General features: G+C 42.8%; 3 protein-coding genes across 5 annotated transcripts; 1 reads left to right on the plus strand and 2 right to left on the minus strand.

Moving 5' to 3' along the window:
• Window positions 1–1,090: 1,090 nt before the first annotated feature.
• On the minus strand, window positions 1,091–12,027 carry LOC123096160 (exocyst complex component SEC3A). Of its 2 annotated transcripts, none has more exons than XM_044517789.1 (25): window positions 11,620–12,027; window positions 11,452–11,522; window positions 11,259–11,339; window positions 11,076–11,143; window positions 10,845–10,947; window positions 9,732–9,877; window positions 9,507–9,624; window positions 8,624–8,728; window positions 6,931–7,032; window positions 6,704–6,841; window positions 5,503–5,631; window positions 5,339–5,419; window positions 5,168–5,242; window positions 4,070–4,237; window positions 3,852–3,966; window positions 3,677–3,744; window positions 3,378–3,548; window positions 3,193–3,248; window positions 2,998–3,076; window positions 2,705–2,802; window positions 2,434–2,542; window positions 2,248–2,316; window positions 1,705–1,770; window positions 1,517–1,606; window positions 1,091–1,230 (listed from the first exon to the last, which is right to left on the minus strand). In XM_044517789.1, the coding sequence occupies exons 1-25, from the start codon at window positions 11,822–11,824 to the stop codon at window positions 1,120–1,122; spliced, it is 2,622 nt and encodes an 873-aa protein (XP_044373724.1). In that variant the 5' UTR covers window positions 11,825–12,027; the 3' UTR covers window positions 1,091–1,119. The 2 variants fall into 2 exon arrangements, with proteins under 2 accessions (XP_044373724.1, XP_044373723.1); XM_044517788.1 differs by having other exon boundaries at window positions 3,193–3,272.
• Window positions 12,028–16,151: 4,124 nt separating this feature from the next.
• On the plus strand, window positions 16,152–18,014 carry LOC123096162 (40S ribosomal protein S27). The gene is made up of 3 exons (XM_044517792.1): window positions 16,152–16,397; window positions 16,973–17,001; window positions 17,612–18,014. The coding sequence occupies exons 1-3, from the start codon at window positions 16,293–16,295 to the stop codon at window positions 17,736–17,738; spliced, it is 261 nt and encodes an 86-aa protein (XP_044373727.1). The 5' UTR covers window positions 16,152–16,292; the 3' UTR covers window positions 17,739–18,014.
• A 714-nt stretch (window positions 18,015–18,728) lies between these two features.
• On the minus strand, window positions 18,729–21,966 carry LOC123096161 (pre-mRNA-processing protein 40A). 2 transcript variants are annotated; one of them, XM_044517791.1, is made up of 8 exons: window positions 21,779–21,966; window positions 20,486–20,737; window positions 20,292–20,372; window positions 20,080–20,141; window positions 19,885–19,954; window positions 19,238–19,290; window positions 19,081–19,138; window positions 18,729–18,990 (listed from the first exon to the last, which is right to left on the minus strand). In XM_044517791.1, exons 2-8 carry the CDS (start codon window positions 20,687–20,689, stop codon window positions 18,832–18,834), a joined length of 687 nt encoding a protein of 228 aa, XP_044373726.1. In that variant the 5' UTR covers window positions 20,690–20,737; window positions 21,779–21,966; the 3' UTR covers window positions 18,729–18,831. The 2 variants fall into 2 exon arrangements, with proteins under 2 accessions (XP_044373726.1, XP_044373725.1); XM_044517790.1 differs by having other exon boundaries at window positions 20,486–20,742; window positions 21,779–21,965.
• Between the last annotated feature and the right edge of the window lie 4,838 nt (window positions 21,967–26,804).

The raw sequence follows: 26,804 nt of genomic DNA on the forward strand, positions 1-26,804 counted from the left end.
CGAAGGAGGAGCCCTACCTTAGCTCATCGCTTTGTGAGTTTGCCTGGTGTCAATGAGGGTAGCGAGGAAATGTGGCCGCGACACTAAGGTTCGCCGTTCGCGCGGGACGCTTCCCTGGAGAGGAGGCGGGCATGCCAATCCCAAGAAAAGTAATGCAAACATGTGGGACAATGCCGGCCAAGCATCTCACGACAAAGTTCCCGGGACTCAAGCTTCCAAAACAGACATAATTTCTATGTGGTTACGATGGTGTAAACATTTTCTATCATATTGCTTTCGCGCGCTACCAGAAGGTCCTGTTCTTGTGGCTACCTATGTGCGTCAAGGTAGGACAAGCCTTTTTTTCTGATAGTGATGGTAGGGTAAGCCTTGGAGTGTTGTTCGTGACTAAACATTTAACTCATGCCATTTTCAGAACTTCCGAACCATCTTTGGCTACACAGAAATACATACCTGGTGTTTTTCCATAAGCGACCTAGGATATATTGTTTCGGGGACAATTTTCAACCACGGTATGTCGGTGATCAACCAGAGTGTAACATATGGTCATATTTGTGAAAATAATTCAGCAAGCGCATTCGCTGACATATGCAGAGGGTGCCATGTTCATGTGCAAACCAGAATATATGTAGACACCTATGATTTCTCAAAATCTACATTGTATTGTTTCTATTATTCTTATTACATACTTATGTGCAAGAATAGTAGGAACACTGCACTACATTTGGTCACTGGGAAAAACAAAATAGTGTTTTTGTGGTTAATTTAGACATACTTTTACATAGCACTGAGTGGTTGGTGGAGCATGCCGTCGGCCAACATCAGTCGCCCCCGACTCAGCCCAGATCCGCTAATTCCTCTCTACAACGAATAGCCGGAACACCTGGACAATTGTTTCTGTAAAACAAATGTAGTCTACATGTTATTATCTAAGAGAGGGATAACTGAAAATCAAATCCATTGAACCAGGAAAAAAAACTACTAATATTCATACACCATACAGAAAAGAACAGCTAATACCAATAGGTTCCATAAAAAATACCAATAAGTAGCAGCATACAAAAGCCAAAATCGAAGTGCACAAAGTTACCTTGTAAAGTTTATAGAAGAGCAAAGTTGCTACAGATTAGCTAGGATGTCTCTCATCTCATTCACAGATGTCACCGTTTCGTTGGGATATATTTTGGCAATCAGTTTGAGGAAGGTTGTGTATTTATCGAGAAACTCCTTCTGCAACCAACGGATCACCGAGCAAAGATTAGCAAGACATTACTCGTAGTTAATGGGAATGAACTACTCATGATTTCCTAGCTAAACTTCACTACCAACAGTGATCAAATGCACCAGGTCATATGGAACTAACGTGTATCAATATGGAACTGGCACTGATCAACACTTTCATTATTTCAGTCAAGCAATCTATCCAAAGGAACCATGTTTCTCCTACTTTGCAAATTTCAATGGAGGAGAGATTCCCTGATCATCTTTTAGTTTAAAATTTATGAAGATGGAATACCTTGCATTTTTCCCATAGAGAAGGTAGCAACTCTTCCGCAGTCATATTTTTCTGTAGTTTCCTATACATTGCAGTGATTGTTTTGTCCAGCTGTTATAAAATTAAAAGGAATATGAACAAAATTATATATTTGAAATGATTTCAGATAATTAAGAGTGCAAAGAAAACCAATTCTACTCTTTACATACACCAGTTAGGCTGGACTTCAGCATCTTGCGGAAATCTACCTTCGACATTCCAACTTGGAAGGCTATCTGTACAATCATCTCATAAGAGAGATCCATGGAAAAAATTATATTAGCAAAAGGATCATTGTGCACTACACCTTGAGTATGTAAACATTTCTAAGGATTATAAATATTCAGGTGAGGGAATGTATGTATATGTCTCGGAAGCAAACACATGTTAGCGACATTTTGCACATAAGATATTTTAGATATAACAACTTGGTACGTGAATCTAGAAAAAAAATGTTTCACATGGAAAGCATCAATAATTAATATTTTATGTTCCTATTTATATTTAAAAACCATAATTAAATTTCATGTTACTATTGGCAGCGACATATAACTATTTTTGTTTTCTGGCCAGAATAGATAACTGATCAAGACATGCACAGAACAATATTAGCAATGTCGAATTAGGTCCAGAGAAAATACAGCTTGGAAATTATGATAAATAAATGATATTAAATTTCAAATTGAAGTGAAGGGCCAAATAGCACTACTTACCTCCTCAGGACTCATGTTGTACATCTGTTCCTCGATTTTCCGAGCAAATTGGAATAATTTTTCAAAGTGCTGAAAGAAACAAATATGCAAAAAAATGAAAAACCTAGGAATGTGGTAGTATAAATGCCTCAGTGTATTACATAGCCAAAGGCATTATGGGACCAAAAGAAGTTGCAAACAACTTACAATATATATGACAAGATTAATATGGCGCGAGCAAGCTTGTTCATAAGCTTCACTGGCTTGATGATAATATTTAGCTAGTGTTGGCACAACATTCGCTAAATCATATAGACTGTATATCAGATCAAATATGACAGGTTAATCAGTTGTTGAGACCACCGGGTATTCTGGATAATCATGAGTAGATATCCAGCATCCCAATAGAAGTGTAAACTCTTGAGAAATGTTGTACGTTGAAGGCGCACCAATTAAGGGGGGGAAAAGGGAGAAGAACCTGTGCTGAAAAGCTGCATAATTCTCTAAGAGTACAATATCAGCATATTTGGGCTCCACTTGAGCAATCTTCTCCAGAGTCACAAACATAATGGTCACCTATTTCAGAAACATCAACATATTACGTAAACCAGGAACATGGTTGATAGCGTAACTGTAGCTCTGACTAGTAGAATATTTGTGTATGTTGAAAAGAAGCAACATTGATTATATCATCTAACAGAGTTTGTACATGGATAAATTTTCTTTTTGTTCATTAAGAAATACATGCTCCACATTGCAGTAAGGACTTACAATTTTCGTATATGCCTGATCAACTAGATCCCTGGATCCAGTGATATACTGCTCCATTCGTGCTGCAAGTTGAGAAAACCTATATAAAAGGAAACAATGAAACTACATGGATATCACAGGCTTAAGCTATGCATCATGTTGAGCAAGCCAGTTGTCCTGGATTCTACAAGTATTACGAAACAAATAACAATGTACCTGGGAATATATGGCACAACTCCAACTTGTTTTACATTACGCTCATACTTTTCGACCTGGAAACAGGCATCATCAACGAACTGTGCTGCCCAAGAAAATTGAAACAGTAAAGAACAAAGTAGAGGCTCCAAAGTGGGAGCACAACAGATCTCTGCCTAGAGCTAGAGTCAAAGCTAGTGTCAGACCCTGCTAAACAAAATGGTTATTCTTGACTCCAAGTCATCAAGCAGCACCGAAACGTATCCTGCAACCTCTGTCTTCTGACCAGCAATATAACGATCCGTTATGCCGTGCATTGGTATACAACTCAGTGGATCTAGCTTGAATGCCCAGTCAACTATAGCATAGAAGTCCTCCTGAAAGTATGGCATGTAAAACATGTGAAGCCTGTACGCTTGAATAGCTTAAATTTCAGCTTTATGTTTCTCATTTTTTTGTAAAACCATGTCGCCAATGTTTACAAGAGAAAGACAAGAAAATCAACCTGAATACCATCGAGCATCTCCTGTAAGCATTCGTTTAGCACTCCCAAATCGGCTGAACTGTTGTTACCTGGAAAATTGTTTTAGTAAGATGATAGTTCTATATCATGCAAAAAGCAAGAACAATTTTATCATCGTGAGAACATTGTTGAACTTGAGTGTCGGTGGTTCATTAACTTGGTTTGGCACTACTCCCAGAGGATCCAGAAGTTTTCGGAGTACTATCTTCATCACTATCTGAACCATCCGATGTAGGAACTTCGAAGCACATAAAATGTGCCAAGAACAAGCTCTACATCATAGATATCCATGATGAAAAATATTACATGTCAATTCTAATAATATGACAGGATTTACTTTGAAATTTCACATAAAATGAGTAAAAATAGAGACACCTCGTCAACAAGAAGAGGAATAAAGGCAGTAATCATTTTGGAGTACGCTTCTGCAGGACTATCTGCAATACCAGCTGGCTGATTTGCACCTGCAGGACCCTCAAACGATGGTGTGCTGCTCTTTGACGCTTTTGAACTATTTCGGAGCTCATTAGAATATTCACGGGCCTACAAAAAGAATACACATGAAATGTCCATTTTTTAAATTTCCTTTTGCTGCATCTCTCGATAAGGTACCCAGAAAAAGAACTAAGGTTGCACTTTGTATTTACAGAAAAAGCTTGCTATTCTGGAGGTTAACTGCCCATAGGCTATTTGCCACGTACTGAGATATGATCTGATATGTGAGTGGTCACTGAGTTAGTCGATTGTTCTTTCAGCATTGTTTGCATTGCTAATGAAGTTACAGAAACTTCAAGGCTCAGTATTTTTGGTAGAACATAGAGAAAGGATGCACTGCAGGCATTTGCAGGCAGTCCCGTACCCATGGACACGGATTCTCGCGGCATGTTGCACCAATTGAAGAAGTTATCAAAATGTTATTGCTGGCATACGTGCTATACGGGAAGCAGTGTCCTGCACCCTGTGGGGTGGGCTGAATGTCGAACCCTCCATGCACTGATGGTCATGAGTTGATCATTTTTTTAGGATGAGTGTGTTTCTCATCGTACTCCATCCCTTTCGCTTTGTTAGGCAGGAGCAGCAAAACGCTATAACCAAGGAGGAGCACGTGTTCTAGCCCCGATTAAACCCCTGTAACCCCTCGTACCCCATCCCTTTCTGTTAATGTACGTAGCATGCATGGCTAATTGAAAACGAGTCAAGTGTTGCATGCATTAATTGGCTAAGTTAAGGTCTTGCAGACGTGGTTAAGGGCCCCAAGTGCCAAGCAGCGCGTGGCGTGCCCTGAACGAGTCTCGATGGAAAAGTCTTGATTGTTACTTGATAACACCTCTCAGAAGATCAACAGTCAAATTTACTTATCAAAATGGCTAAACAGAGTTGTTATTTTTGCATGGTCATAGCAACCAAATCAACGAATCGGTGTCTTGAAATATAATCACGTAACAACTTGAGAAAGTACAGAAAGAACCTTACCTCCCGTCGAATTAGCAAGTTCAGAGAATGGCAGTAAGCTTTCCGTAAAGGAATCATACAACTTTTGTCCAGACTCTACAAAAATGTAGTATAAAGTGAGCATGAAGTAAACTAATTATTCCCTATTTGCGGAAGGATTATAATATCACACCAAGATAACATGCAAGTAACCTTGATGAACTGTAGAAGCCGAGCATAAGTCCTGCATTTGTACCTCATGTCAGCATGGTCAGGCCTCTGCAGTAGCCCTTTCTGCAGGTGTCTATAAAATTTTCATACAAGTCCTCTTTTGATCCAAAATTTAAACTCATTGCAATTATTGGATGTGGTTTTACCTGAGTGAAGTTGTCTTTATCATTTAGCATAGAATCAATCAAACTTGGAAAGTAATTCCTTAAAAATTCTGACGCTCTCCGAACGAATGTGCACTTTAGAAGTACAAATTCTGCACGTTTTTCTCTAACCTGTATGAATTTCAACAGAAAATGCACATTGGCTGAGAAATATTATTTTTGGTAATCTTTGAAACTGGAGACGTTGCAGCTTGTCAATTATGTATAACTCATAAACCATGGATCGGTAAACCCTCAGGTACTTTTCATGTTGATAGAATGTACAATCGCTACTGGAGATTCATGGCAAAGTTAACTAAGAAAAGGGCAGCCCGGTGCACGTAGCTCCCGCTTGCGCAGGGTCCGGGGAAGGGTCCGACCATTTTGGGTCTATAGTACGCAGCATTTCCCTACATTTCTGCAAGAGGTTGTTTCCCTACATTCATGGCAAAGTTAACTAACAAGTTAAAAAAGGTATTTGACTTGTAAAGGAACTGAATACCAGACTCAACAGACCTAGTTTCCGAACACTGTATCTGCTCTGATAAGGAAAAAAATATACAGCGCACAGCTTTTGAAGCGATTCTAAAATGTTCGCGTAGTTTTTTTTTGCAGTAAATATCATTTCAGGAACCTTCCATTTCAAAGAGGTCAGCTTGTTTGCTGTAAGTTTCTCCTAGTCTCTGCCAGATGTATTTACATGTACATAGTAAGCCTTCCATGTATTTCATGTGCTCCAGATCAGTGGGAGGTTACCAGACAGTGGACTTAGTGGCGGAGCCAGGAAAATTTAGACCCTGTTCGGAGACCCGCCACTCCACCACTCCGCTCCCGGAGCTGGAGTCAAAAGGCACGGAGCTGGGAAAGAGATGCTTCAGCTCCTCGTATTTTTAGGAGCTGGAGTGACTTCGAACAGGGCCTTAATCAGGGGGGCCAACTGATGTTAAATCATGTTGGGGAGGGCCAAAGCCAACAAAATCATCATAATACACAATATTAGCAGCAAGTAATCACTCATGTAGTGGCAAAATCTGCATGTTGACCTGGGCAGGGGCCCCTGCTGGCACCCCCCTGCCTCCGCCACTGCTTATTTGACAATTTTGGGTTTAATCTAAATAATAATGAAATATAACTATAAAGGAAAAACCTGACAAGATAATCATCAAGACAGAAAATTATGACACAAGGAAAAGAGAAAACATACAGCACGCAGTTTTGCATAGCATGGATCCAGATTGGACCCTTCTAGGTTCTTTATAGCACTAGTTAACCATTCACAGGCTTCTATATTCTTGACCATGTTTCCCTCGTCAAATGAGCCTCCAGTCAATGACACCTCATACTACAACATGATTAATCACATGAATATTGTAATCACCAAACTGTAGATATGGATATAGTGCAAGAGTAACAAGCTTATTCAGTGCCCACCTCAGGTGGAATCTGCAAGAGTACAAGCAATCTGTCTAGCTCCTCACCTAATGCCACATTACTTACAGATTGCATTTCCAACCTGTTATTACGCCATTCTATCTGGAAAATGGAACAAAGGAAATAGTGAAGCTTATACTCAAGGTGATGAAAGATATTCAAATCATTCACTTCAACTTGTTGAAGTGTATATGTGGATTGTCTAGCCCTTTCCGTCAGTTCGGACTTTTGGTTGCGTTGGCTGGTGCTTGAATCTTAACATGGTATCGGAGCTAAGGTCTTGAGTTCAAGTCTTGGCTTTCGCAATTTATCTAAAAATTGTTGCTGCCCCCCTTTCTGTCCACGTATAGGCCTCTTGAGCCATACCTCTATTCACATGTGAGAGGGGGTGTTGAAGTGTATATGTAGATTGCCTAGCCTAGTCCTTTCCGTCACTTCGTACTTTTGGTTGTGTTGGCTAGTGCATAAAGCTTAACACAACTCACTCTCAAACAACAATTGGATATTATAATCCAGTCTAATTATCTTCAGTAGCTTTGCTGCTAAATATGACTTCCAAATTCTAGTGCCAAATATATATGTGAAAAGAAAACCCCCTTTTTGTTTTTCAAGAGTAAATATCAAGGAACCGCAACTATCGGGATGAAGGTTTCAAAGCCCACTCAACTCGCCCGGTTCAGCTCAGTTAACAAGGAATCTAACCCATGGAGCCTAATGGCTACCGGTCAGTGCATACGTGGGGAGAAGAGTGAGCTGATTCTGCCTTGTCACGCGCTGAGTCAGACAAGGTCGAACAGCTGGGTCAGATTGGAACTGGTCCGGTAGTCGGTGGTGGCCACCCAGTGCAGGCGTGCAGCACAGCAATGACAAGCCCGACACCGTATTCAGCCAAGTTGATGAAGAAGACCACGGCCACAACCCACAAGCTCGAGTGCCAGAAGCAACCTCGCCTCTGCCGCACCCGCTGCATCAGCAAGCGGAGGAGCCAATTACGGGGAAACCGGTTGCGCCAGGAGCAACAGCGGCCTCTCATCGGTGGGTGGTCAGCATGTCCTCCATTGGGTGCGACGAACATGACCTGGTGATACGTCAGAATCATGTTGTCCTTCACCAGCACCATCGACGGCTCGTTGGGCTCGTCCTCGAATAACTCCAACCCCGCGCCGGTGAGCCCGTCCTTCTGAGAGCCTTCTTTTCACCATGTTGCACTGGATGGTGGGCCCCGCAGGTCAGATTCCCTGTCAAATGAGCTGAACCGGGCATTTCGGGTGGGTTTTATCTGTTAGCCCCAATAGTTTTGGTTTTCTGAAACCTTCGTCCCAATGGTTGTGGTTCCTTCAAATTTACTTTTTTAAGGAAAAAAAGAAACTCTATCATATACTTCCTCTGTTTCTAAATATAAGTCTTTGGAGAGATTCCACTATGGACCACATACGGAGCAAAATAAGTGAATCTACACTCTAAAATGCATCAATATACATCCGTATGTGATCCACAGTGAAATCTCTACAAAGACTTATATTTAGGAACGGAGGGAGTAGGAGGTACTAACGATTAAAATTCATGATACTATAGGTCAGTATGATAAACAAAGCTGTGAACCTGCAAATCTGTGAATATAATTAAATTTTTTTTAGCTTATGGTAATCCTGAAATTAAATTGACTACTAGAGCTAGAGATAAGAAAAATTACAGATTGTATATCCTCCCTCATATGCCTGAGCTTGATATTGAAAATGCCAAGCCACTCATCCATATCTTCAACACATATAGTAGCTACTTCTAAGCCCTGCAATACCTGTAGAACCCAAACTTGAAGTTGTAAGGCATCAAATTTCTCTGATTCGTAATATGTGTAACAATGCATAAAAAAACAGTTTAGGACTAAGACTTACAAATGTGGCTTCTAACAATAATCATATGGAAATGATTGGTAAAATAAATAAAATAGTTAATCCTTGGATGTAAAAAAAAAATTAATCTATTCTCCTGAAAGAAGTTTAAACCGGAGGGTGAAAAACAGTATGAGCACTTGTTATGTTTCCCAGGTTAATTTTCTGAGCACACTTATCTGGCGATATATGTAATGCTAAAATAGGCAATTACTGTATGCATCATTGCCATGTCAAATAACCTGCTGTGAACAATCTTTTGAAGCAAATCAGGATGAGCTTTATCTACTAATGAGATGATGGAAAAATAGCATGAGTACTTTTAGGAGGTGTGTATACGGCTAGCTAATTTGGTCCTCCAAGGAAGGGTAAGCTGAAAGTAGATATAAAAAATAACTAATACTCCCTCTGTCCCAAAATAAGTGTCTTGAGCTTAGTACAAATTTGTACTAGAGCTAGTACAAAGTTGAGACACTTATTTTGAGACGGAGGGAGTATTTTGGTAGGAACCTCATGATAATGAGAGACATAGCAAAATGTGCAAGTTCATATCATACGAGATTAAACTAGCCAAAACTCAGATGCTGAATTGACGTTGCATGCTGCATAAAAGAACAGTAATGCTCCAATTGGCATGCAGATGATGAGAGTGCATTTACAGGATAGCGAAAACTGCTCACATACCTCTTCCACAACAGATTCTGTTTCCATAAGGGCATACACATTTGCAGATTCCAGAGCTACAAGTTCACGCTTCATCCTTTCTGAAAACGCCTCTGCTTCGCCAATGGCCATGACATAGCTGCGCCGATAAAATGTTGGCGTCAGTATCATAGTTTTCATGCAAACATAGAAGTCTGTTGTGCGCTGCAGATGTCCAAGCATGGCGCTACCAGTTCGGCAACTTACGTGCCAAGGAGAGCCTCAATGTCCTCTTCCTCTGCTTGCGAAACCAGGTCATTTTCTACGGCAACTTGCGAGTCAGGCTCTAGCACAGTTGAGTCAAAGAGGCCATCTCCCGAGGCAGCCTGCGCGACCTTTGTTGTAGTGTTCTCCTGCGTTGCAGTTTAATATTGTAACTCGTGTTATACAATAGCATACAGGAAGCTCCAAGTCTTAAACATTAGGTACTCGATAGAGTTGAACGGGCGAAACAGTCATGGTACAGGTAAATATACAAGACTGTATTGATCTATTTGCCCTGGACATGAGGACCATGGATGATGTGTCTTAGGTAACTTCAAACATATGTGCAGTCTAAAGCCGGGTACACTAGTCCAACACTTAGTTATTCATGATGAAACATATAATATATTTTTTCAAAATTCAAAATGCAGCACTGGAAAAGTTGTGTGAAAAAGAAACACTGGAAAAAGGTCAACGGGCTTCGACCGGGTGAATATGACCTCTGTATGACCCCCAAAGTCTGCAAGCTGCATCATGCAAGATGCGTTCCGTTGCTTTCATCTCCTGGGCATTTCGCCGAACAGCTTGAAGGCAGTGGCAACAGGGAAGGCGCGAGGCTCCCATGGCTCACACAGCCTTGGTTGGCGGCGGCTAGGGGAAGCCCAGCAGGCCAGCACGCGAGCAGGACTCCGCTCTGCTCTGGCGCCGTTGCCATGGCCGCGTTGGATAGCGAAAATGAGCTCGATTGCGAGCGGAAGCTTGGATGCGTGAGCCTGCTCTGCTCTTTGGGGTGTCTAGGACTTGTTTGGACTCCAGATCTTGGACACGAAACTGAACAAGCTTTTGTAGTACAGTACATCCCAACACAACATTTCACAAAGCTGCTCTCTACCTCTTTCCCTCTCTCGCTAGGAAATCAAGCCATGAGCAAAACTGAATCTATTGTCATCCCGCAAAAAGAAACTGAATTTATTATCACCAGCTCTAGTGGTCAAGGTTATTTCTCTTTGTGTCATACAGAAGCTCAACAATGGTTCCTCTTTACCATCAGCCACATTTTTCCAAGCTTCCAACCCCGATAACAGTGAGAAAACAATCATCTGCATGCATGCGTACCTTGGCCCAGATAGCCATCTCGACGATGTCCATGCCAACCACTTTGGGGATGCCACCCAGCAGCTCTTTGCACAAGTTGAGGACGCACATCAACAGACGGTTCCTGCAAGACTTAGACAATAGTATGCACAAATGAATGGATAGAAAACTACTCCCTCTGTCCCAAAATATAAGAACGTTTTTTACACTACGGAGGGAGTAGATGGTCGAACGAACTGGCTGACGCGTCACCTGTCGTCCTTGTTGCGCATCGTCCACTGCGGAGGCGAAACACTCTGGCTCCTCAGGTTATCAAACCCCTGCATGCATATACACAATTTTTGTGTGAAATCAAGAGGTCTGTTTCGCCGGTGACCGGCAGATAGACAGGCAGGGGGTAAGTAATTAATCGCGAGGAATGACGATGGTACGTACCAAGATGAAGGTGCATCCGCTGGGGTCATTGGAGGCGACCTCCACCTTGTGGAGATGCTTGATCTTGTACACCTTCGCCGGCTGACGAGTGATGATCGATCGACGGAGGTAATGTCAGAAATCGATCGGACGTTCTTGCAGCTCGGTAAATCGAACCAATTGATTGATTGATTAGGTTGTCGTGAGAGATCACCTCGAGGATTCCGCCATTGGAGTACTTGAGGACTCGCAGGAACGCCTTGGTCTTCTGCCCTTTCGGCTTGGCTGCCACGGGGGAACCAAACAAGATGCATATGATTGTCTGAGATGGAGATGAAAGAGAGATGGATGGATGGGTGGGTGGACCGATGGAGGTGCTGACTGGTGACGGCGAGGACGCGGGGCTTGGCCATGTTGCTGTGGCGGGTGGCGAGCTTGCCGGCCTTCCCGGCCCAGGTGCCGCCGCTGGTGCGGCCCTTGGCCACGCGCATGGACATCACCACCTTCTCGGGGGCCTTCTCCTTGCTCAGGATGCCGGCCTCGCACGCGCGCTTCAGCTCCATGTCGTCCGCGCTCGACCGCGCCATGGCCGACGGCGGGGAGGATCGATCGCCCTCTCTCTAACTCTCTCTGTCGCCGCTGGCGCCGGATTAATTCTTGCTTGAGCGCTCGCCGTGAGGTGAATGGGATCGGATAGGAGGGCCGGCGCGGAATGGTGCTGGCGGTGATCGATCAGATGGCTCGATCCGTTCTCGTAACTGACCGACTGCAAGATCGCTGCATGGACGGGGGCTCATGATGCCGCCTTTCCCGTTTTCCTTCTCTTCTGTTTCTCTATTTCGGGCTCTCGCCATTTTTTCAGGAGACACAATGAGAGATCTTGTTACGGATCATGCAGGATAGAATATTTTCAGATAATGTTTTTTCTTGGGTAATGCTATTCGGTTGCCTTCGCTGCGAGGGATAGCAATTACGAATGTTTTGATGACAGTTTATATTGCCGCAAGGATGACAATTTTAGTTTCAAAGCACGGCAATTCGGAGGAAAAACAGAACTAAAGCTGAGCTGCCATGCTCACCAACTAAAATTGTCATCCCCGACCAGCACAAATTGCCATCAAAATCGTTCGCAAATGCCATCCTCCCCACGAACGTTCACTAGTTATGAGGGTTTTTTTGGGGCCAAAATAGATAATGCATTCAGAAGGAAAAAAATAAAGTACTAATATCATGTTGTGTTTTTTCTATTTGAATATGGAAGAAAGAAATATTAACACCGTTGTGTTTTTTTTTTTAGTTTTAAAGGGAAAGCCTCAGGACACTTTATTTAAACTTTGACAAAGTTACATCAAGCAACACATGCCATAATAAGGAGGCGAGAGCTTCATCTACCCAAAAGACAACAAGTCTTTGTATCAAAAAAGTGTCCAGCTAGAAAATGTGCCAATCCATTTGCATCCTTCTAGAATGAAATCCCCGGAATTCCATGAGATAGACGAAAGCAAATGGCTGCCATGGTTGCTGAGTACGGGCTCCAAACTTCAGTAATGCAGTTGTATACTTCAACAAGTTTCAAGCATCAGATTCAATCGTTACCTTGCTGCAGCCAACTTCAGTGAGCAATTTTAGACCACGCAGCAATGCCAAAGCTTCAGCAGATGGTGCGTTGAGGACACGATCGATTTAGACGGAAGAGAGAAAGAATTATCATGTTGCGTTATTTCTAAGAAGAGTCAATTACACTGTTGGTGCTATAACTTGGCGTAAACGGTCACTTTGGTGCTGGAAGTTGTGTTGTATATCAAAAGGGTGCAAAAACTTGACATTGGCATACAAATATGGTGCTTATCTCGTTTGTATACGGAGTCGGTGTTGACCAGGCGTGTGGGGCCGGCTGTCATCGACTAGACCAGAGAAAAGGAAAGTGTGGCCTGTTTTTTTTTTCAAAAACGCCCTCGAAATATTTTTTTCCTTTTAAAAAATAGCAATTGACGTGGGAAATTTTGTAACCTCAATATGAGAAGTGGGTCCGCCTTGTTCACCAATTAAGTTAAAATACTCATAGTAATAATTTACGAATTATATGAATGTTTGCATAATTTATAATAAAAAAGATAAATTACAATTTCAAAAAAATATTTTTTATACAACATTTAAATAATTACATTAACTAGAAATATTCATAATTTACAATTTAAACTGTTCATATGAATATTCATTTTGTATAATTTAAATACTCCCTCCGGTCATTTTTACTCTGCATATAGGATTTGTCTGAAATCAAACTTTCTAAAGTTTGACCAACTTTATAGACAACATTCACAATACTAAATCAATATAGTTAGATGCGTCATGAATTTAATATTTATATAGTATAACTTTAAAATTGTGGATGTTGATATTTTGTCATATAAATTTGGTCAAAGTTGACAAGGTTTGGCTTCATAAAATCTTATTGCAAAGTAAAAAGGACCGGAGGGAGTATAAGACGCGATTGTGTAATATTTATGTATTCATTAAACATTTTAATTTTTATTAAATATCTGTATTAACTAAATACTTTTTATATCATACACGGATGTATATTTAAATGCCACCTCTCCCACGTCCGGGTATCATACATATAATTTTTATTAATTACGTTTTACAAATATTTTTTTAAAAAGAACAGGTGCATAATGGGCCGAATTATCTGCAGCCCATATAAGTTCCCATGCAGCCGTATTTGTGCACATATAATTTTTTATATATAAGCTTGTTATCCGTGCTAGACAAGCCAACGTAATGGTGTGTTGGTTAGCCTTATTGTTTTAACGGAGTTGTTCTTGCGTTCGATACCTTGGGCTCTTTTGTGATTTTTTTATATCTTGAGGGTGTTTTTAAAAAAAATCAGGCCATAAGCCCCTTCTCTCTGGTCTACTGGCTGACAGCGGGCCCCATGCGCCTAGTCAGCAATGACTACGTGTACAAACGAGATAAGCACTGTATTTGCACGCCAATGCCAAGTTTTTGCACCACTTTGATGTACCCCGCAACTTCTAGCACCAAAGTGACAGTTTATGCCAAGTTGTAGCACCACCAGTGTAATTGACTCTTCTAAGAATCGGTTCTGTGATTTACATTTGAAAACAGTGACAGATGATTTCTTGCATGATAGAGGTAAAGTATTAATTGTCTTACAGCGGCCCAATTGCCATAATAACCTCTTGTTTGGTGATTTTGGCCGAAAATGCCGTTCTAGCAGAGTTATCATCCGACTGTCAATTTTATTATGAAGGCTGCTACAAATCGAGCAGTGAGCATCCATATCTGGAGGGGAAATATCTAGTACTCCCACCCCTAGGGTGCTCCAAACTTGGTAGCACATCTTAAAATCTTCAAAAAAATCTAAAAAAAATCCAGCACATTTACACAACATCAATGTATGTTGTTAAAAAAACTCAAATCAAAATTCGAAACATTGCTCGAGATACAAAAATGACAAAATGGACATCAATGTGATGATGGGCCTAATCTAAAGCCCAGCTTAAGTTGCGTACTATTTACTGTCGAATTTGTCATTTATGTTTCTCAAGCTACGTTTCGAATTTTGATTTCAAATTTTTTGACAACATACTTTGATGTTGCGTCAATGTGCTGGATTTTTTTCAGAATTTTTCAAACATTTTGAAATGTGCTACAGAGTTTTGGAGCACTGGGAGCACCCTAGGGGTGGGAGTACCAGATATTTCCCCCATATCTGGAGGTCGTGGGACATTGATTTGGAGTGCGCTCAATCTCCATCGCGGGAGGGAAATTTCACCTCCCTCCTCATCCTCTCACATGGCCCATTTTCTCTCCCTACTAATGGCGTAGATGCCCATGGCACCGAGGAGCGGGCCAATTAATGTTGGCCGCCATGTACACAATTGCTTATGCCCTTTACGGCCATTTTTCCCACCACCTGCCGCTATAAAAAAAATTCACGGTCATGTGTTGGCATAGAGGTCCACTTCCTCTTCACTTTCATTGTGTCGTTTCTCCTTCGTCCGTGTTGAGCTCCGCTCTTGGAGGAGGAAGAAATGCTTGACGTGGAGGAGGCCGCACAGAAGTATCCCCTGCCACCCTCCTCGCTCTGTGGAGGATTGGTATCCCAAAACGCGGGCGTTAGTTTGTGATAACCATCATGGCTATGTGAAGAACTTGTACTCATCCGAGAGGTCTACCTCAATTCATGTTTTTAAATTTGTGAACATTTTTGAATTCACAAACTTTTCAAATTCATTTTTTGAATTTATGATCATTTTTTAATTTGCGATCTCATATCCGTGAACATTTATCAATTTGCAAAAAATGTTTTCAAATTTATAAACATTTTTTGAATTTTTGAATATTTGTAAATTCCATGAACATCTTTTCAAATTTACGAAGATGTTCAAATTCATGTATTGAATTCACAAACAATTTTTACTTTGCGAACATTTTTTTATATCTCAAACATTTTATGAATTTGTGAACATTTTGTTTGATCTCATGAACATTTTAAAATTCACTGCTTATTTAAATTCTTGAACAGTTTTTGAATTTGTGAACATTCTTTAAGTTTGTGAACATTTTTTTCCAAACTCGTGGATATTTTCAAAATGCAATTTTTTGAAGTTGCAAACATGTTTGAATTCAGTAACCCTTTTAAATTTAAATTGAAGCAACCGAAATAAAAAAGGCCGGAATATATAAAAGTGAAACACCAAAATATGAAAGAAAAAACTGAAAGAAAGAAAAAAGGAAGAAAGAAAGAGAGCGTGAAGCGCTTCTGTCGGTGGCTCGCGGACACGCGTGGAACACCGCGTGCTGGGCTTGGCCCGGTTAACCGGTGAGACGGGCGACCCACTGCTGCATACGGATCGCTATAATTCCTCCACCTCCCCGATCCCCTCACCCTTGTCTATAAATACTGCCCCAACCCTAACCTTCTCCAGTTTCTCTGCCCCCTAGCCGCCGCCGCCGCCTCCTCTTCGGATTGCCGCTGCTGGAGACCAGAGAGCGCGGTTCCCGAGCAAACCCTAGCCTCCCACGATGGTGCTGCAGAACGACATCGACCTGCTGAACCCGCCGGCGGAGCTCGAGAAGCTCAAGCACAAGAAGAAGCGCCTCGTCCAGTCCCCCAATTCCTTCTTCATGGTACAAATTTCCCCTTCCCCTTAGAATCTTCTCCCCGTGCGTGCATCTTCTCCTTTTAGGCACCATTCTCAGCGGTGTTCGTACAGCGCGTAGTTGAGACATACTATGTGGAAAAGATGTCACCTTTTGGTTGCCTGAATTTTTCATCTGATTTGGAAGAATTCTGCTTCGGCAGGCTGTTGCTGTAGCTGAGTATGTGCCTGTTACCACGGGTTCGTGGTAGATTACGCGGCCGATAGTGATTGCCTGTGATTAATCTTGAAGCATGCGTTAGTTCTGTCAAAGATTTACATACCCTTGCATATATGTCAACCCGTGTTGCCACATGTTCTAGGTATCCGAAAATCTCTATGCTAGAACAAATGTCTGAGTGAACACTATAGAAATTGCTGTTCTGACCTGAGTTGTTTCTGTAGATCATGGAATCATATACTACCGTGTAACTTAGTGCCACGTCCCTTTTTTTCTCATGACAGCAATCAGTTCGGTGCATTCCTTACGCTAAAGTTTGGCATTTTTGTTTTTCTGTTTGGGTTATGGTGGTTCTGATGGTCATGTGTTAACTGTTGTTGCAGGACGTCAAGTGCCAGGGCTGCTTCAACATGTAATTTTTCTTCACCATTTGTCTTCTTTGCAACTGCATAGTTCAGTAGGTTCATTTGCTACTGGTTAGCCTTAGATGTTCATTTGATAACAAGACATAGTCGTCATGCTTTAAAAACGTTCTTGCTATTTCTGTAAGTAAACTGGTAATATGAGACATGTGCCTAGTTTATTCTACTGATTTCTGTTTGGTACTTTGGTACTGCTTTCTGTGACAGCATATGCTTTATAGGTTAATAAAAAGGATGGAAGATGCATTTTTTTAAACATAATTTTGTGTGTTTTTGGTGTTCTGAATTGTACTTCACTTAGATACTAACACTCTAGTTGCATGTCCCAGCCTTGTAACGCACGCAAGTTCAAAACATAATCCTTGTAAATCACTGCGTTCCTACTGCTGTAATTGTTCCAAAATTTTAACTCACCGTGCCATTTTACAAAGTTATTTGAATTTTGAAGTACTTTACCATGCAATACAATTGTACATCACATACTGCTGTAATTGTTCCTACTGCTGTAGTAGTTGCGATGGTTCACTTTGTTTTGATGGGTGACACCCCTAATTTTTTTTTTATGATTGATTGCTAAACTAGTCTTTTCTGTGATTGCAGCACTACTGTGTTCAGCCACTCACAGACTGTTGTGGTGTGCCCAGGCTGCCAAACAGTGCTCTGCCAGCCAACGGGTGGTAAGGCCAGGCTCACCGAGGGTTGCTCCTTCCGCCGCAAGGGCGACTAAACCGAAGGCTATCTTAAAAAGCAAGCTGTTGTTGAACTCGTTAGTTTTTCAAGGGTGTTGGTCTGAAAATTTTGCAATGTCGGCAAATTGAATCCATCTTTGGTAATTTGGTATCTAGCTCGAGCAATATTACTATGACACTGTACTATGTTCTGTTTGGCCTGTGAGATCAGACTAGTAGTTCCTGCCAGGAAATATGGTTGTCTGGTGAATTGTTGTTCCTTCTGATGTTGCTTGCCCTCTATGGTATATGACTTGAATCGTTTGTTGCTTGTATTTTCTGTTTGTGTTTGTTGCCCACTTGTCTCCCCTGAACTGTGCCTGTGTGTCATGAATGGTAGCGCTTGGCTCCTTGTCTACGACATATGGTAGCGCTACAGCTCTCCTGATGGGCGCGCTCCTGATCCGTAAAGGCCAGGGATGTCCTGCCCTTCTGAATGTTATTCACGAATGCAGATTACTCTTAAGACCTTTTAGAGATTCCAATATGGAGCACTATCTCTGTCCTGGTTTATTGGTCCCCTTAATAGTTTGGGCCAAACTTTAATGATAGATTTTATTAAGAAAATAATAATGCATATCACCAAAAATTATATCATTGGATTCGTAGTTAAACATATCTTCCAATGAGATTATTTAGGATACATTCATTAATATTTTGTTAGTTAAATCTAATGTCAAAAATTAGCAAAAAATGCGAAGGGGGCCAATAAACCAGGACAGAGGTAGTACATACGAAGCAAAATGAGTGAATCTACAAATACGTCTAAAAGGTCTTATATTTCGAAATGGAGTGAGTACATTATAGTTGCCCCAAACCAACCCAATGATCTTCAGCAAAAGGGCAAAACCACCCCCACTCGCCAGTAACCAGCTCAATAACGTGCAAAACATGTTGGCTACTGGCCGTGTAAAGATACCCGAAGGAGTAAATATTACTACTACTTCAATCCACAACTCAGGGTAGCTTATACCCAAAGGAGTAGCAACTACGGTATAGCAACTCTGGAACGGGTACCTTAAATAACTTAAGCACAATCAACTTTTTCGTCAAATCAACAACTTTTGATCTAATGCTACCATGGGCCAAGACTCAAATCCTCAACTCTTGATCTATTCTTTCAGAAACGACCGCCACTGCATCGTGTGTGCTTGAAGCAGCATAAGAGGATCCAACATAGGCGCCAGCAGTGGTTTGAGCGTCCTGATCAGGCCGTTGGCTTGACGCCTTCTCTGCTAGTTCACGTGCAATCTAAACACAAATCAAAATGAAATTGTAAAAGCATTCCAATCTTTTTTTATAATAAAACAGTAGTTCTGGATGTCATGTAAAAAGAGCAACCTTCAGCTCCTCAGGAATAGTCCATTGAGATTTCTTCGTCACTCTGTTGTGGTAGTACCTGGAATAGTAGAATAGTGAGACTTTGGAATAAGGAAAATCCATGATTCCGACCAAATAAGAAAACACCAGTGGCGAAATAAATTCAGTACGAACTTACTTCCGTCCTTCATCCGTAGTATACTCATTCCAAGCAGTAGTCGCATCAGCCCTCTGTTATATCACCGAAGGTATGCAATAAAAGCCGTAACAGCTCATTAATATAAACAGAAGAACAAAAGTAAACACTGAAGTGAAATTGCACTGCCATCTTGAGGAATAAAAACAAAGAATCATCGACAATAATTGCAAGATATTTACGATATAGAAATAGAACAAAGGTAAGTAAAATGGGAAGAAAGCAATTGTACGGATCAGTGCTGTATTGCTAATGTGTTGATGAAAGAGAGCATAATCATGAGGTCATGTGATCCATTGTGCCCATCAACTTTTTAACTTTAGATATCAGTCATGTGAAAAATGTAAGCAGTGCATAAAACACGGGCACGCATTGTAGAAGTTGCCACTGCTGCTAATGCAGATAAATAGTCACCTTACACAAGCAAAGTTCTGAAGTTCCTTTTTTCCAAGTAAACCGAAAGTAGCAATATCACAGGTGCGTTGTACAAGACAAACAACCATGGAAATCTACAGGTTGATAAAATAATAACAATATGCTGAAAATAGAAGATGAAACTATAGTCAAGACTTCATGAGAACAAAGACAACAGTAGGAAAGCCAACAAATAAGAACACATCACAACTGACCTCCAAAGGTGTCATCAACTCGGCAGGTTTGTACCAACTTGATTGCTTTGTCCTCCTATTGTAATAGTACCTAGGTAAATAATGATATCAATCAAAGCCAATAAGTAAGATATACCAAAGCATGTAACATTGAATCATGCTGCCATACATCACAAGGGAAGTCATTAGTTAAAAAGTAATTCAAAGACAACTTACTTTTTCCCTTCATGTGAAAAGTACTCTTGCCAATCCAAAGGGCTAGGGTCAGATGAGCTAACCTGCAAGTTTGCAGACTGAGTTTATGCATGGGAAAAGCATTTTCGATTTTATGTAGTAGACAAAAAATGGAATGAAGTGGCAAACGTCTTAATTATATGTTGCAGACAAAAATCAAGTGATGCAAATGAACCCAAGGTCATGCTACTTACTGAGGGCAACCAAGCAGACATGGTGTGATGCTGAGTTGAACCCAGGGGGTGAACTAGAACAGGAACCCACATTTGTTGATACTGAAATGTAGAATTAATAACTTGTCAGCAAAGAAAAACATTCTAGATATATACTACTGCGAGGGAGAAGCCTTCCATATGCATACATCGAAGTAAAACAGTGAAATACATACAGTATAAAACGGAGGCTGCATAGGGGCACCCATGTTTGGCATATATCCACCAGGTAGCACAGCTCGTGGTGCAGGTAGAACAAGACCAGAGTGAGGCATATGGTGCCCAAGTTGCGGAAAATGTGGCATCTGCTCTGACATCCCCATGTTAGCTTCTGGCATGTCCTGATCAACAAGTTGAAACGGTTGCCGCAGAGGTTGCATTGTATGAACTGAACAAGTTGAAGAGTCTGTTGTCGAGGACCAACGGGGCTAAACTGAAAACAGAGCACAAAATAGCAATTAAGCACCTTTTTTTTTAAAACAACAATTAAGCACCTAACATAAGGAGATATATAAGTCCGAACTCAACTATTCAAACTAACACAAAAATGCTGAATAAAAAAAAGATATATCCTCAAATAATGCCACAATGGGCAACCATATAGAAACAGTGGTTCGCCATGCATGTGCCTCTATCTCTCTGGAGCAGAACGATGCATTGCCAACTCTGCTCAGGCTGAGCCGCACGACCATCTAAGCAAACCATGCCCACTCAGTAAAACAAAACAAACAACATTCCTATAGTCGTGCAAAACCAATTCCTGCTAACTCTGTTATCACCGCCACTTCTATCACCAAAATATCTATGTTGCACAAGCAGACCCGTCGATTAAAACAGGTATGTGGTTCTTCACGCTTCAGTTTTACTAGTGATAGGAAAAAGGTTACTTGGAGACACTCACCAAAAAATCAATGACCCACAATTTCCTTTATGGCTACAGCACATACACATGTCTCCAAGTGCAAACAATGACTGTTACTTATTAATTCACCACAAAAAAAAGTAATAATCAATTGGATCTTTAGGCATGTTATCGGATTTAACCATCTGCCAATACAGTTCACTAATCCTTCCCCAACCCCACCTGGTGTGGGAGCTTCTAGCACTGGGTCTGCCCAATGCAGCTCACTGATTGATTAGCGGCCAGGGAACAAAGCATTAGTAATGATTAGTTTTGCCCTGCTATCATAATTACTCATAAAAACATTCCTTTTTCTGCAAATACATGTGAGTATCGGTTCTCCTGGCGAATAGATTGGCTGGGGGCCAGGTGAGCAACTAGACCAAAGCTACCGAAACTCTGTTGCCCATAAACCGACCAGATTACTCAATGCAGCACATCTAACCACCCCCTGACGCGATTGTTGCAAAGCGCCCCTGTACAGTGCTGCAATCAGCTGGACCGAAACTACCGAACTACCATATCCCCGCACGGATGAATTGCAAATTGAGGAGGCCCAAAAACTAACCAAACAGCAGCGACAGCACTTCGATCGGCGTCGGAGGCCCTCGCCTGCGTCGACGGACCGGGATCCACACGGTGGTCCGACGAACTCCGGTGGCAAAGCCGCAGCGGTGCTGCGGTGGCTTAGGGTGGTGCGTCTAGGGCTTGGCGAAAGAGGAGAGAAAGAGAGCTGGGCCGCGTGGATTCGACACGTATCTGCAGTTTTGCGGGGCCGCTGCTATGTGGCAATTCCTCCTATTCGCCGCTCATTGCGGCAAAAATTGTCTGACATGCCGCACTGAGAGCTAGCGAGCGACGGACTGAACTGTCCCGGCCCATTTTAGTTTTTTTTCCAACGCAGTACAAAGACAGATGCTCACATACCGCTCAAGAGAACATACACTCACCAAATTGTTGGATACATATTGTCAGGCATCAGACCAAAGGATCAACTATGTAAAGCAGCATCGAAATTTATTTCAATAGGGTTTTGTTAAAATAAATTTCGATGCTGCTTTTTATGTTGGAGAGGGAAGAGGTGCTTGGGGCCGTGTGACGCGTTTAGAACAAGGGGAGTTCATTGCGGCGTGTGCAGGAAAGCTGGACTATCTTGTCTCATCCTTTCAGGCTGAAGCTACGGCGTGCGACAAGGCCATTGAAGTCGCGGGTGAGATGGGGCTTCATCAAGTGATTTTTGAATCCGACTCTTTACAATTGGTTAATGCTATCAATTATGGAGACTATGATCTTTCGTCCATTGGTGTTCTATTGCGGGAAGCAAGGAGCATGTGCTACACATCCTTGGATGCTTTTGAATTTAATTTCTACAAACGTTCTTGTAACACTGTAGTTCATAGTTTTGCTGCTTTTGGTTATCGTACTGGTGTGTTGTGCACCTTGTGGAAGGAACAAGTTCCAGATTTTGTAGAGACCTGGTGGCTAGCGATTCTGCTGCGCAAGTTTAAGGTTTGGAATGGGTATTCCAGTTAAAAAAAACTATGTGAAGTCATCTATTTATTTCAGCAAGGGTTGTCTGGAGAATGTGAGACAAGAAATAAAAGGCATTCTAAATCTTGAAACTCTAAACGAGAAATACTTAAGGATGCCTTCTGAATTCTGATAATGGCCCTTCAAAGAATGGAGACTTTAAATACCTTAAAGATAGGCTATGGAGCAAAGTGCAGGGATGGATTAAAATGACATGTCCAATGCAGGGAAGGAAGTCTTGGTTAAATCAGTGGCATAAGCAGTACCAGTATTCTCTATGTCTTGTTTCAAATTACCTAGAGGTCTTTGTGAACATATGAAATTCTGGTGGGGTAGCAAGGATGATCATAGAAAACCGAGCTGGATCTCTTGGGAGTCAATGACACAACCATAAGCTATGGAGGGGTTGGGGTTCAAGGACTATCTTGGCGTATTCTTCAACACCCAGAATCAATTGGGGCAAGGATCCTTAAGTCAGTATAATTCCTAGACTCATCTATCTTGACTGCGACCTTGAGTTCTCACCCAGGCCAGATTTGGTGATCGCCAATCCGGTCGTCCCAGATCACCTCTATGCAATGGTAAAAAAAATGGCATGACAGAAGACGGTCAAGTAGGCGATCACAGATGGTTGGTGGCAGGACATCTCCCCTGACATGAGCGCCCACGCCCTACTCGAATTCATATCCCTGGTGGACAGGACCCAAAACCTAGTATTGCTGGAAGGCATGGAGGATAACATCACTTGGGCTTGGGAAAACACGGGCGAATTCTCCGCCCGATCGGCTTACAGGGCGTGCTTTGCGGGCAGAGTGGAAGTCAACGACGCCATCCAGATATGGCGGTCTCGGGCGCTGGCAAGCTGCAATTTTTTTTACTTGGTTAGCGACGAGGAACCGATGTTGGACAACCGATAGACTGCAGCGCCAACAGTTGTCACACCCACCGGCATGCCCCTTATGTGATCAAGCCCCGGAGACTATCGACCATCTATTACTGGGATGTGTGCTAGCAAGGCAAGTGTGGAAAAGTATAGATACGTCTCCAACGTATCTATAATTTTTTATTGTTCCATGCTATAGCATCCATCTTGGATGTTTTATATGCATTAATATGCTATTTTATATTATTTTTTGGGACTAACCTATTAACCTAGTGCCTAGTGCCAGTTGCTGTTTTTTTCCTTGTTTTTGTCTTTTACAGAAAATCAATACCAAACGGAGTCCAAACGGAATGAAACTTTTTGAGGATTTTTCTTGGACCAGAAGACAACCATGAAGCTTCGGGAGGAGGCCAAAAGACCCACGAGGGGGCCACAAGCCCCAGGGGCGCGCCCCTAGGCTTGTGCCCCCCCGTGGCTCTCATAACCCTAATCTCTGCTCTATAAATACCCAAATATTCCCCTTACGTCAGAGGGCACACCAAAAATACTTTTCCACCGCCGCAAGCTTCCGTTCTTGTGAGATCCCATCTTGGGGCCTTTTCCGGCACTCTGCCCCGGGGGGGGGGGGGATTCGATCATGGAGGGCCTCTACACCAACCTTGTTGCCCTTCCGATGATGTGTGAGTAGTTTACCATAGACCTACGGGTCCATAGCTAGTAGCTAGATGGCTTCTTCTCTCTCTTTAATCTTCAATACAATGTTCTCCTCGATGTTCTTGGAGATCTATTCGATGTAATCTTCTTTTGCGGTGCGTTTGTTGAGATCCGATGAATTGTGGATTTATGATCAGATTATCTATGAATATTATTTGAGTCTTCTCTGAACTCTTTTATGCATGATTAAGATAGCTTTGTATTTCTCTCTGATCTATCAATTTGGTTTGGCCAACTAGATTGGTTTTTCTTGCAATGGGAGAGATGCTTTGTGATGGATTCAATCTTACGGTGTCCTCACCCAGTGAAAGTAGGGGTAGCGAGGCATGTATTTGTATTGTTGCCATTAAGGATAAAAATATGGTTTTTTTTACCATATTGATTGTATCTATCCCTCTACATCATGTCATCTTGCTTAAGGCGTTACTCCGTTCTTGTTAACTTAGTACACTAGATGCATGCTGGATAGCGATCGATGTGTGGAGTAATAGTAGTAGATGCATGCAAGAGTCGGTCTACTTGTCACGGACGTGATGCCTATATTCATCATCATTTCCTTAGATATCGTCATAACTATGCGCTTTTCTATCAATTGCTCAACAGTAATTTGTTTACCCACCGTATGCTTTCTTCAAGAGAGAAGCCTATAGTAAAACCTATGGCCCCGGGTCTATTTATATTATTTTCAGATCTATAAAACCAAAAACCCCAAAATACATTGGTGCAATTTATTTATATTTACTTTATTTTACACTTTTACTTATCTTCTATACCTATCTCTATCAGATCTCACTCTTGCTAGTGACTATGAAGGGATTGAGAACCCCTTTTTCGCGTTGTGTGCAAGTGTTTGTTAGTTTGTGCAGGTGCATCAATTGGGGACTTGCTTGTGCCTCCTACTAGACTGATACCTTGGTTCTTAACTGAGGGAAATACTTTTCTCTACTTTGTTGCATCACCCTTTCCTCTTCAAGGGAAAAATCAACGCAAGCTCAAGAAGTAGCAAGTATCACCGACACTTGGGGTAAGCCTGCTTGGATGCCAATTTATAGTTCAATGGTGGACAACTCTGTCGGGTACAAAAGTAGGGGCACTCCTTTGTACCCCTTTACTTGTGCACGGGCAGTCGGAGCCGCGCGCCACGGCCACACTTAGCGGGGCAAGGGAGGGAAGCCGGAGAGAAGCCAAAGGCACAAGATGGTCAAGGCAACGCCAAGACCAGAAACACCAAAGAGCAAGAGGGCGAGGGGGACCCCCCTGGCAAGGCCCTTGCCGGGGCGGCCTCCGCGGCCCCGGCAAGAGCCTTGCCAGGGCAACTTGCCCAACACCAACAGAGCGAGCCACCCTTGAGCCCACGGGTTCTGACCCAACCAACTACGTTGGAACCAAGGCTCGGGAGGCACCTCTGTGGTGGCATGCAGATCTTTGTCAAGATCATAAACATGTGAGATCAGATGAGGACCAGAAGACGGCGACCCTCGGCGGGATCCCAGCCGAGGGAATCCACAAGACCCCCGGCAAGCGCCTTGCCGAGGACGACTGCAACGCCACGGCAAGGCCCTTGCCGGGGGCATCCGCGGGGCCACTGCCAGGCCCGCACCAACCAAGGCACTGCCATCGTTCGCAAGCAGCTGCCAGCCCAACCAGCTGGGCAGGCAACTGCGTGGCAACATGCGGCTCCTAAGCCAATTCAGCAAGCACCTGCGTGGTGGCATGCAGATCTTCATGAAGACCCTACCACCGCGCCACCTCAGCTGCCTGCCTGCCTACATGGCACCGCACACACCGCTGGCCTAGGCGCGTGTCGAAGCGAGGCGGAGCGGCGACGGACGGGACGGGCCTCGTTCCCGTCCCCGATAAAGCTAAGGGACACCTAAGCGATGCATTAAATGCGTCTTGTCCTGTAATACGGGCGATAAGCTCGCAGCACTGTAGACCTTTCCACCTCCTGTGTGCCACTGTGGCAGCCCCTTTAGACTATAAAAAGAGGCCCATGGCATACTGGAGAGGGGTTCGGCTCTTTTGGGCAAGTTACACCCCGTAGCTAGCTCAAGAACACAAGAACACTCAATACATCCACCAAAGCAGGACTAGGGTTTTACGCATCCTCGCGGCCCGAACCTGGGTAAACGATCCATGTGCTTCCTATTAGACCTGCTCTCCTCACGACCCCGCGCCCGCCAACCGTAGTAGGGATTCTTGTGATCCCATAGGTGTCGTTTTCCACCGACATCTTTGGTGCGTCAGGTAGGGGGCGCAGTCGTGAGAATCCGATCTAGCAGTTAGCCTAGCGGTTCTTCATCGCCATGGCTCCCAAGAAGAAGACGATCACGGTGATCGGCTCATCGGGAGTCGAACGGCCCGTGCCAGTGCGGACGAGCAGCGGGCCGGTCGCGGACAGAACCCGAGCCGCGGCCCGCGAGCACCAGCATCGCTCTGGCAGTCAGAGCTTGGCGAGTGGCATTGT

This window comes from Triticum aestivum, chromosome 4D (assembly GCF_018294505.1).
Source record: "Triticum aestivum cultivar Chinese Spring chromosome 4D, IWGSC CS RefSeq v2.1, whole genome shotgun sequence".
NCBI classification, from domain to species: domain Eukaryota; kingdom Viridiplantae; phylum Streptophyta; class Magnoliopsida; order Poales; family Poaceae; genus Triticum; species Triticum aestivum.

Bases quoted from the DNA above. Each gene is read 5' to 3' on its own strand.
- LOC123096162 (XM_044517792.1), top strand. From the start codon at position 16,293: ATGGTGCTGCAGAACGACATCGACCTGCTGAACCCGCCGGCGGAGCTC. The intron at 16,398-16,972 runs GTACAAATTTCC...CTGTTGTTGCAG, and splicing joins CCCCCAATTCCTTCTTCATG to GACGTCAAGTGCCAGGGCTG. The intron at 17,002-17,611 runs GTAATTTTTCTT...CTGTGATTGCAG, and splicing joins TGCCAGGGCTGCTTCAACAT to CACTACTGTGTTCAGCCACT.
- LOC123096161 (XM_044517791.1), bottom strand. From the start codon at position 20,689: ATGCAACCTCTGCGGCAACCGTTTCAACTTGTTGATCAGGACATGCCA. The intron at 20,142-20,291 runs GTAAGTAGCATG...GCAAACTTGCAG, and splicing joins TGTCTGCTTGGTTGCCCTCA to GTTAGCTCATCTGACCCTAG. The intron at 18,991-19,080 runs GTTGCTCTTTTT...ATTTGTGTTTAG, and splicing joins CTATTCCTGAGGAGCTGAAG to ATTGCACGTGAACTAGCAGA.
- LOC123096160 (XM_044517788.1), bottom strand. From the start codon at position 11,824: ATGGCGCGGTCGAGCGCGGACGACATGGAGCTGAAGCGCGCGTGCGAG. The intron at 2,803-2,997 runs GTAAGTCCTTAC...TTTCTGAAATAG, and splicing joins ATCAGGCATATACGAAAATT to GTGACCATTATGTTTGTGAC. The intron at 1,771-2,247 runs GTAAGTAGTGCT...ATGATTGTACAG, and splicing joins ACAACATGAGTCCTGAGGAG to ATAGCCTTCCAAGTTGGAAT.